The sequence below is a fragment of the Corticium candelabrum genome, chromosome 5 (assembly GCF_963422355.1).
Source record: "Corticium candelabrum chromosome 5, ooCorCand1.1, whole genome shotgun sequence".
NCBI classification, from domain to species: domain Eukaryota; kingdom Metazoa; phylum Porifera; class Homoscleromorpha; order Homosclerophorida; family Plakinidae; genus Corticium; species Corticium candelabrum.
The window spans coordinates 8476314-8486313 of NC_085089.1; the positions used below are offsets into that span (position 1 = coordinate 8476314).

The 10000-nt window shown below is 41.8% G+C and overlaps 2 protein-coding genes across 3 annotated transcripts in view; one reads left to right on the forward strand and one right to left on the reverse strand.

Annotated features, from left to right (window-relative positions):
- Nucleotides 1-5627, forward strand: part of LOC134180590 (TOG array regulator of axonemal microtubules protein 1-like) — a 13837-nt gene extending 8210 nt beyond the window's left edge. Inside the window, 2 exon segments of the mRNA XM_062647772.1 lie at nt 391-2524; nt 2526-5627. Coding sequence (XP_062503756.1) covers nt 391-2524; nt 2526-5428 — 5037 coding nt within the window. The 3' untranslated portion in view covers nt 5429-5627.
- Nucleotides 5628-5639: 12 nt separating this feature from the next.
- LOC134180588 (probable tubulin polyglutamylase ttll-15) overlaps nt 5640-10000 on the reverse strand; it is a 5383-nt gene continuing 1022 nt past the window's right edge. For both annotated transcript variants that reach the window (XM_062647770.1, XM_062647769.1), the window contains 15 exons: nt 9441-9593; nt 9264-9383; nt 9081-9156; nt 8934-9015; nt 8673-8756; nt 8507-8591; nt 8196-8274; nt 8083-8132; nt 7454-7512; nt 7277-7343; nt 7151-7213; nt 6650-6714; nt 6482-6587; nt 6305-6418; nt 5640-5759 (listed from right to left, as the gene is read on the reverse strand). In XM_062647770.1, coding sequence (XP_062503754.1) covers nt 5643-5759; nt 6305-6418; nt 6482-6587; nt 6650-6714; nt 7151-7213; nt 7277-7343; nt 7454-7512; nt 8083-8132; nt 8196-8274; nt 8507-8591; nt 8673-8756; nt 8934-9015; nt 9081-9156; nt 9264-9383; nt 9441-9593 — 1320 coding nt within the window. In that variant the 3' untranslated portion in view covers nt 5640-5642. The remainder of the gene's footprint in view (nt 5760-6304; nt 6419-6481; nt 6588-6649; nt 6715-7150; nt 7214-7276; nt 7344-7453; nt 7513-8082; nt 8133-8195; nt 8275-8506; nt 8592-8672; nt 8757-8933; nt 9016-9080; nt 9157-9263; nt 9384-9440; nt 9594-10000) is intronic.

Consider the following 10000-nt stretch of genomic DNA (forward strand, 5'->3'; position numbering starts at 1 on the left):
ATGACAACAGTTTTGTGGCATCTCAGTGTATCAAAGCTTTTGTGGGGGTGGCACCATTGAAATGGGCAGGGCCAAAAATGTAGAGTGGGCGTGGTTATAACAATTTCCGCCCTGCCTTACAAATCTTGGGAACACCGCTGTAGTGGGTGTTAGTATTCTCAAGTAGCAAGTGAAAGTGAATGTTGCTCATTCAAAATATCAAGAACAGATGGAAGAGCATTGATTACAGTAGCTAATTGCAATGCACTATGCCTATGGTATCTTTATACGAGTAAAGCTGTTGGTGTGAATGAGTTTATACATTTTTAGTTTTGTGTTTAGTGTCATATTTGTGTAGCTTGATCTTGTGCAACTCGTATTCTGTGCTCTAACAGAATTTCTGTATAATAGATTGAACAAGCATATGGTCACCAGATGAGTGCAAGTGGTGATCATCCGGGAGTTATGCTCGCAGTGAAGGCTCGTTTGGCTCGTCGTCAGTTGCCTAGAATCAATGCGCAAGGGTTAGTAGAGCATGCTAATCCTCTTCCTATTTCGTCTGCTACTTCTGTAGCTAGTCATCGTCCATCAGTATCGGGACCTGATGTTGACTGGGTACTTGCAGCTCCAGGAACAGCAACCCCATTTGGTGCACTGACCAATGCTGACAGGTCTGATTGTAACGTGTCGGCAATCTCAACGCCCACAAGGTTACCCAGTATGAATCCCGTTTCAGCAGGACCTACGCCTCGTCGCAGTGCTGGAAAGAACCGGTTGCCATGGGAACCAGATGGTTCAAAGGAAGGAAAGTATCCAAGAAGTAGATCGGCGAAGGAAAAATGGAAAGAGACTGCAACCCTTTCACCTGCACCTCCCATAAAACCAAAGAATTCCTGGAACTGTAAAGAGCAGACAGATGAGGTATCCAAAATTACTCTGAATGGTGCAGTAGGATCGGCATCTCCTGGTTCATATGCTGAATTACACATTAATAAACTGAAGAGGTCAACTGCCACTTTAACAGACAGTGCAGTAACCAGCGCTGTTTCGTTACAAAGCAGTTCTAGTATTCGTGCAGGCCGTGACTTGAGTCCTCTAGTAGCTAATCCTGGAAAGCAGCGAATTCAGTCTCATCGAACTGGTGAAGACAAGCCACCTCTCCCATCTGGGTTAATACCAATTACCACAGTTCCATCAGCAACTCCATTGCTTTCATCACTGAAGGGGCGTGAGAAGCAGCTGTTGCTGGGTGATACCAGGAGTCTCTCTCTCACATGGCCTCGACAGAAGGTATTGGGGGGATCTTCACATGGGAGAGAAGAACAGATGAGTGCAGATTCTCAACGCAATGTTAATCCCATGCTGTTAAAAAAGGCATTGGCACGGCCTGGATCAAAGAAAAAGAAACAGGATGAAATTTCAACACCGAAACGAGTGAAAAGTGGCAGTCAGTCACCATCTGATGAAGATAAACGGATTCAACGATATAAGAACGTGACAGAAGAGAATGAGTCTCTGTCAAGTCCATCTAGTGATGGTGATGAGCTGTTACATTCTGATTTAATTGTGGACAAGTCGAAGAGAGATATAGAGCAAGATGTTGATAGAAAACCGAAATTTGATGTTGAACGAGATGTTTCAGGAAATGTCGTGTATCAGAAGCCAGTGATAGCAAGAACTGTAAGAACACCGATGAACAAGAAATTGAGCAGAGATCATGATAAAGTAAGACAGAAAGAGCTGACGTCTCATTTGCCTGGACCAGTCAAAATGAACAGAAGGGTCACTGAACCAGCAAATGTTGTGTTGACAAGACATGATCCAGCAACTGACGAATCTCTGCGATCAAGAGAAACCAGAAGTGAGACACCAGAGAAGAGACTTGATAGTTCTCATGGCGTTCCACCTTTCTCTCAAAGTTTGCGGAAGAAAGTGTTGGAGCAGTCATCCAGCCAACGGACTGGTAAACTACATGTGAAGCAAAGTGAAAGACATGGATATGAAGAAAATACAAGTGAAAGGACTGGGAAAGGAAGTGATCAACACTTATCTGAGCAGTCTTTCCCGTATGTCAGGAAGAGTTTAAGAACTACAGATCACATGGGACCAGTACTAAACCATGAGAAAGAAGAGATAGGGAAAATGGTAAAGGAACCTGTGCTTGCAGAGAGTGTGAAGAAGAAGGCCGAAGAACTAAAGCAGTCTTCACGTCAAAGTTTACGTGGCACTTCACATAAAGGTGATGACTACAAGGACACAAAGAACCTTGAAAGTGGTTTGGTAACAAGTGACAGTAGTGAAGTACAACAGAAATCAGTACTTAACAAACGAAAGCGTTCTAATGTTGGAATGGCTGCTGTTTTTCCATTATCAAGAGTACCACATGAGAAGAGCAACAGCTCAAAGTATGAAGCAAATATAGATCAACCAAATGCTGGCATCTTGTTGCCAAAACGTGCACCTCCTCCATTTGGTACTGCTGTGGAGAACGACTGTAATAGTACTGCCTCTAGTGATGAATTTTCATCAACTAAAAGTAGCTGTGAGTAGCTGTGAGATGGACTCGGTTTCAGAAGTAACTGGTAGACAAAGTACCAAAACTCTTTCTAACTTGGGACAGCAGGCTTCAGTTGATACTAACCACTCAAATGAAGCATCAGTAGTTGCAGCCAAGAGTTTACATGGAAATCAAGTTGTAATAGCAAACAAGGGTGGCAAAACTGAACCTGATGGATTGTTTTTTAACAGTTCACCAGATGGTGAGATAGCAATGCCACGTCAATCTGAAGGCAGAGTAAGTATAGAGAGTGTAGGTAATGTCTCTGTTGTTGGTGCAGAGGTAGACAACAAGGTTGAAAAGCAGAGAATATCAGTACTTAAAGAAGCTGTCACTAGTGAAGTGCGACTAGAGGCAAACATGAGAAGTGTTCAGAGCTCAGAGAAAGGAAACCAACAACCAGTACAATCACACCAAAATCAGCACCACCAGGCGGAGCCTGTGAGTGGATTGATTAGTGGTAGTACAGATTCACAAATGAGAAAGGAGACATTCGTTGATTTGCGTGACCATGTAATGGTACATAACAGACCTGGACATGGGAGTTTAGATTTGATCGCAAAAAAGCAAGTCAGTGAGAGTGCGAAGGTGAGAGGTAGTATCGTAAATTCTGTGCAGTTGGTACCTACACAAACAGTTCCAACCGATTCAAAGCAGACTTTGGATTACCAACATAACAGAGATGTGCTGTCCAGTACCACTAGAGAGAGTGAGAAGGATTTTAAGGAAAATGAAACCAAGCAAGAATTGGAGGAGCTACATAGTTTAGGAAGTCTGGAACGTGTAGACTGCAAGCCGGTGTTGGCAGCAAGTACTGCTAATCGTATAAACTCCAGGGGCAAAGAGAAAAGATCAGCGAAGACTTTACAAAGTGAAACAAACAAACTTGACAATGTGGTGCAGTCGACAAATTTTGATGGTGCTGTAGTGGGTCATGGAGTTCAAATAAAAGGACAAAATGCCATGAAACGACAACCAAGCATAGAAAATTTGAAGAAAGATGTTGACAGTGTAGATATCTCTAGAAGATCGACAGCTGCTGTGGCACAACATACGGCAGTAAGTCCAGTTGAAATGTATCCTACACGCCAGTCATCATCGCCTGAAATTCAGAATCAAGGAGCTGATGTTGCTATTCACAAGTTTTCTGACAGTGTGACAAAGAGATTGAACAGCAGGGACAAGCCACCCCGAAATGTTCGTCGTAAAGAACCCCGCAGTGAAGAGTGTGAGGATTCTAGTGCTGTTTCGCCTCTTTCAGATGTGAGATTATCAATCCAAGACCCTGTTATGACGGAATCTCAATCAGTTATCAACCCAGATATTGCTTTGAGGGACGGTCTTCGCTACCTGGCATCTGACGACTGGGAAGTGAAATGCAAGGGATTGAATGTATTACAAAAGCTAACAGAACATCATGCTGACACATTGTTGCCACAGCTAAAACATGTTATATTTGCTGTTGTAAGAGAAGTGAAGAATTTGAGGAGCCAAGTGTCACGAGCAGCAATTCAGTGTCTTGGACAGCTCTATAGTTCACTCGGTAAAGGCATGGACTTAGACTTGGATATGACAGTGAAAGTTCTCCTCGACAAGGGGGGTGAGCCAAGTGTGTTCATTCGACAAGATGCAGACAAAGCACTAAGTGATATGGTGCATAACGTGACACCAAGTCGTGCTGTTCTTGCCATGACAGCATACGGAGTCTCTCATCGCAATATGGCTGTAAGGAAGACAACTGCACAAATGATGTATGGGTTAATAGAGCTCACTGGCTGTGAGCAAGTGGTTCGAAACAGTAAAGAAATGCTGGAACGCATTCTACCTGCTGCAGTCCAGTTTACCATGGATGGGTCTCCAGAAGCACGATATTATGGTCGAGCTATCATTCATGTTCTGGCAGATTATGCAGATGTTGAACGGTTGGGACCTAAATTATTGTCAGACAAGCTACAAAGGCAGCTGCTGGGTGTTGTTGAAGGTTTGAGGACAAAAGGATTGGGCGAATTGCCAACTAACAAGTCATCTGCTCAACGCAAAAGAAGCCTTTCGAATGTAGCTAGTCGAGCATCAAGTGGAGCATCAAAAGCATCAGAGAAAGGATCACGGAATGTGCCTCCACGCAGAACGTCTCTTGCTTCAGACATAGAGGGATTGTCTGGGAAAAGTGTGGTGCCTCAGAATCATGACAATCACCTGCAAACATTCCCAATATCTGTGCTAAAAGGACTTGCATCTGTTGAGTGGCGAGAGAGATACGAGGCCATCACAGAATTAATGCAACTCACCATCTCATCACCTGCTCTTGTGGGCTCCAACATTGTTAAAATATTTGACCAACTTGTTCCTCGGCTCACTGATTCAAACAGCAAGGTCAATACGTATGCATTGCAGTGCTTTGAAGTGATGCTTCCAAACATAACTCCCTATCTGGACTCAGTCATCAGTATTCTTATTCCAGCTTTGTCGTGCACCTTGGCATCAAAGAATCCAAACATCCAACAGTCTGGTGTAAGTATTATTGATCATATTATAGATATCGTGGACAACTCAATTCTTGTACAACCTTTCTCAAGTGTCATTCAGTTTGGTAGTGTCAAAGCCAAACCATTTATGACAGACAAACTGGCAACTCTGGTTGACACGGTCTACACTCGTCATCGGAAACTAGTAGCTCGTCATGTCTTGCCTGTGATTTGGCATCTCATTTCAAGTACACAGGGTGGAAAGAGTCCATCATTGATGACGAACGAATCACGACTTGCGGCATCCAAACTCATCCACATTGTATTTCATCACATGGGGCAAATTCTCTTGGATCAGGCACGTCATTTACCTCCAAGAGACCAGGCAACATTGGAAAGTCTCATGGATACATTTGGTCCATCATAGTACTGTAATATGCTGTACAAAGAAGCTTTTGGTATTTTTGGAGAAATCAGTCTTATATGTAGTACAGAGATATCTAAACTAGATGATTGGATAGTTATCTTGGCATGGAGAGACTAGCAGTTCAGTTAAAACATTTATGATTATCTGTTGCTGGCCAGCAGTGTAAAACACCATAGGGTTTACAGAAGGAATAAAGTATTGGAATATACACTTGCTAATGGCACCATGATACATCCAATCGACATTTTGCTCTAAACCACATTACCATCAACTTATTGTTCTCAGACAACTGCTCATCTTCTTTAGCGTCCATGCTACTTGGAGTTGTGTCCTAAACAGAGAAACACTAATGATAGTTGCAGACATATTAAAATGATGATGTAAAACTAAAGTGCAAGGGGTGACATTTACTGTTGGATGTTTTTAGAGGTTCTGGTGTTGTTTAGGTGCAGGAGTGAACGTGGCAGTATTGAGAATTTGAAATCTGACACGATAGTGGATGAGAGGATTTGAGGTGCTTGAAGTGATGCAAAGACAAGGTAAGAGGGCAATGTTTGATTATTTTGTAATCCTAATTGTATATGACTAGCACCTAATTTGCTACTTCACAACTTTATTACAGTTTCATAGCAGTCTGTCTGTCTGTCTGTCCGTCTGTTTGTCTGTCCATCTGTTTGTCTGTCTGTCTGTATGTCTGTCTGTATGTCTGTCTGTCTGTTTGTCTGTCTGTCTGTCTGTCTGCATACGGAAATTCATGATGTCTGCATACAGTAGTTCATGAAAATTTGTGAAACTGAATGGGGTGGGTCACAGTGTGCATAATCCACAGGTTGGTAGCTTGCTAAAATCACAGCACTAGTTATAGCTGCTACATACCAAAGGATGAGGGAGGACTCGTCTAAAGTTTCCTCTGTTGACATGCTCCAGGAAAGCATCCTTCAGTGTGTTTGACAACGAGGCTGTTCTACACAGTTGGCACATCTTGCATATCTATGCAAACACAGCAAGACGTTGACCTTGAGTAGCAATAGTGTGCAGTCTGTGTGTGTGTACAAGCTTCTTGCAGTCGTCTAGTTTGGTACAGCCATCTGCTGTGCAGTGTTCTGGTGCTATCTGAATGTCACGTGAATTGACCCTCATTTCCTTCTCATCACGACTTCTGTAATTGAAATGACACTAAGTCTACAGTTGGTCAGAAGACGAAATTGAATCACAACGTACACATCAGGGATATTCGAGTGTGTCATTCTGCCAACACCAACTAGACGCAGACTGTTGTATATAACCTAACAGACGAAGAACAAAGGACATTATACATGTATTATGACCAACAGGAAATAAGCATATTGTGGCACATCTACATGAGCTATTGGCAATATGCCGTTTGCCAGCTACTTCCAGACAACAATTGAGGGTCATGATTTGAATAAACATCTATTTATTGATCCAAATATTTGGCAAGCTTCCATGCTATGGCTCTGTGCACAGAAAGCATGAGACAACAAGACATAGCAGCAGTATGATGTATTTGTGACCTAATTCGACACTGTATGGTGCGTCTGTACAAGGGGATCGTTGCTTGTCAACGACACAAGGATTCAGTTAGCCTTGTCCCCAGGCTAGTCACGTGACGTGCGAGCACTGCACAGAGGAGCGAGGCGAACGCCTGGGGACAAGGCTAGATTCAGTGGTGCAGTATGTCTGGTTGATGTGCTAATTTACCTGTTCGTACATCCACTTGTTGGGAGGAAAATGCTCGGATGAAAGGTTTGGTGACATGTTGACCTGGATGATCACAACAAGCATTCTTGTGTATGCAGAGAAGGCAGTCTATGTACAATTGTATACCTCCATTAACCATATCTTCAGGTTTTCATCAATTACAAAGTCAAATCGAACCAACTCAAAGAAATTCCTAAATAAGACACAGATTGAAACACTAGCTGTCAGATTGTGTGCAGTTTGTTTCTATTGAAACAGTCGGTCTTGTTTGCATCGAGAATCACAATGATTTCTTGGTGTTACCTGTTGGATGTGAAATGCTGAAGAGACTTCTTGAAATCAGGTTCTTTAGAAACAATTGCCTATAAAAGCAGGGCAGCAGGTCAAATGCATCATAGTCAATACTCTGTGGTGATGGCAACCAGATAAAGATAGATGCCTGTTGAGTACGAGATGGATTTGCAATGTGGAAGACATACCAGTGTATTTAAAGAGGATGACATTACAGGTCACATACGTGCTACTTCAGCAAGCATGGCAGCTGTGTGTTACAGTTGTGCACATTAGTTGTGACTAATGTGGCGTTCAGTGAACTTCATTCTTTGTTTATTCATTATGTTCACACATTGGCAAATCCGTAATGAATTAAAAAGCATGGCAACAGCCAGTCTGGTCAAGGCCACCACCTGCATTTGACAGGTTAGTCTACATACAATTCTTTACGACTGTCCACACTGGCTGTGAAGGGTCTATATCAAATTAATTATTAAACGAAAGTACCAGGAAGATACAAGCAGACACTACTAATAGTCAGCAAATGGTCAACCTAAAATTGCATGTGACTGCTTGTTTGCCAGTGTAGTCATGAAAGTGATTGATTAGGTCGAAATTCCTGATGGTGCTGAACGTTTTAGTTCAGTTGTAGTCCTTACCTCTCTGATAGACTCTTTTACTGCAGTCCACACCTTGTCGGGATCATGTCCTGTTGGTATTCAAAATAAGTCATCAACGTATCATTTTTTCTGCTTAGTTAATAGTCGCTCACCGTGCTTTCTCATATATGTAAAGAGTGCCTGTTTATGACTGTAGTGATAGTCATTGTACAAGGAAACAAGAGATTGTATCTGCAAAAACATTCGTTAAATTTTTATAATAAATAGTGAATACTTGACTAATAACTAAAATTTTATAAATCAATTTAGGTGATTAAAAATAATTTTTTATTTAAAATGAACATATGAAAATTACTGAGGTTGCATCTGTTATGCTATTAAGTATCCGAATTGTTAGTCCTTTGCCTCATTTCTGTCCTGTCCTTTGACTAATTTCTATTTTCTAATTATCCAAGAGCCTAACCTGCCATGTTGGCGTGTAGTCATCTGTCACAACATACTTGGTTACTTCAATGACATCTAGAGGATGGTAGGGCTGACTACAAAACCTATAAACAATACAGAATGTTACTTTATTATTATAGATTGACAAGCAGATGTCAAGCATATAATGTGTCTTTCTTGCATACCTCAGTAGGAATTCATCTTCATATATGTAGACTCGTAGGGGATCAATAGATGTGATGACTGTGTAAATGCCAATATCAAATTTCCTACAGCAAGATGATCGCTGCTCATGATTTATATGTTTCCTTGTGTGTGCCACATTTCTCTATTCTGATGTCATACGATAGCCCATTGGCTCACAGTATCATGCTATATCTGGTTTTACTCTTGACATTAAATTTTATCTTCTACCAGTGAGTCTCTGCTTTACATGTATTGCTTACCTTCCATCTATTAGTAGTGGATTAGAGACAAACTCTTGAACGAATACACCGGCATCATATGGGACATCCAACAGATACATCTCTATACCAGTGATTTTAAGAGTTGAAATGATTTGCACATTGTGCAATTAGAATCAACTATTAAACCTTCAATTTTCTTTATCCTCACTCCTCGGTGATTATTACTCTTTTGTACCCACAATTTGTCAGGATGATTTTTAGCCTACAGATCAAACTGTCAGTATGTACACTTGAGCACAAAAATCTGGCAGACAAAGACAGACAGACAGACAGACAGACAACAAACAGCCAGACAGACAGACTGTTAACCTCTGCTCTAAATTCCTTTATCTCCTTCGGTATTCTAAATCCCAGCGGTGTTGACTTCAACTTCGATGTCGCTAGATTACCCTTCATAGTAAGATACCCAGATCCCGGCCAGTGATTAACCTAATCACATCTTGACAACCTCATTCATTAGGATCCCACACGTTTTGTTCAGCTTACTTTCTGGGTTGCTTTCATCTCTGACAGCAGTCCACCTAACTGACCAAATGGATATTCGTGAGACCACATTACATCCCAGTTGTCTTCCTTCTTAGCTGATGTGTCATATCCGAGACGCTCGAACACGGCAATAACATGATTTAGATGCGATTTCTATAAATAAATACTACTGTTAATGGGTCTCATAACAATTTTGTATAATCAGTCTACTTGGACTCATTTGTTTGCTTTCTACCTGGTAATGGTTATTCTGCCTGCTTGTTGTTAGCATGTTCATTGTGTGTCCACTTGTGTGTCACTCTGTGTCTGTCCGTATGTTCTGTCTGTTTGCTAGTACATAATATGGTGTGTGTGTGTGTGAGTGTGTGTGTGTGTGTGTGTGTGTGTGTGTGTGTGTGTGTGTGTGTGAGTGTGTGTGTGTGTGTGTGTGTGTGTGTGGCGTGTGTGTGTGTGTGTGTGTGTGTGTGTGTGGTGTGTGTGTGTGTGTGTGTGTGTGTGTGTGTGTGTGTGTGTGTGTGTGTGGTGTGTATGTGTGTGTGTGTGTGTGTGTGTGTGCGTGT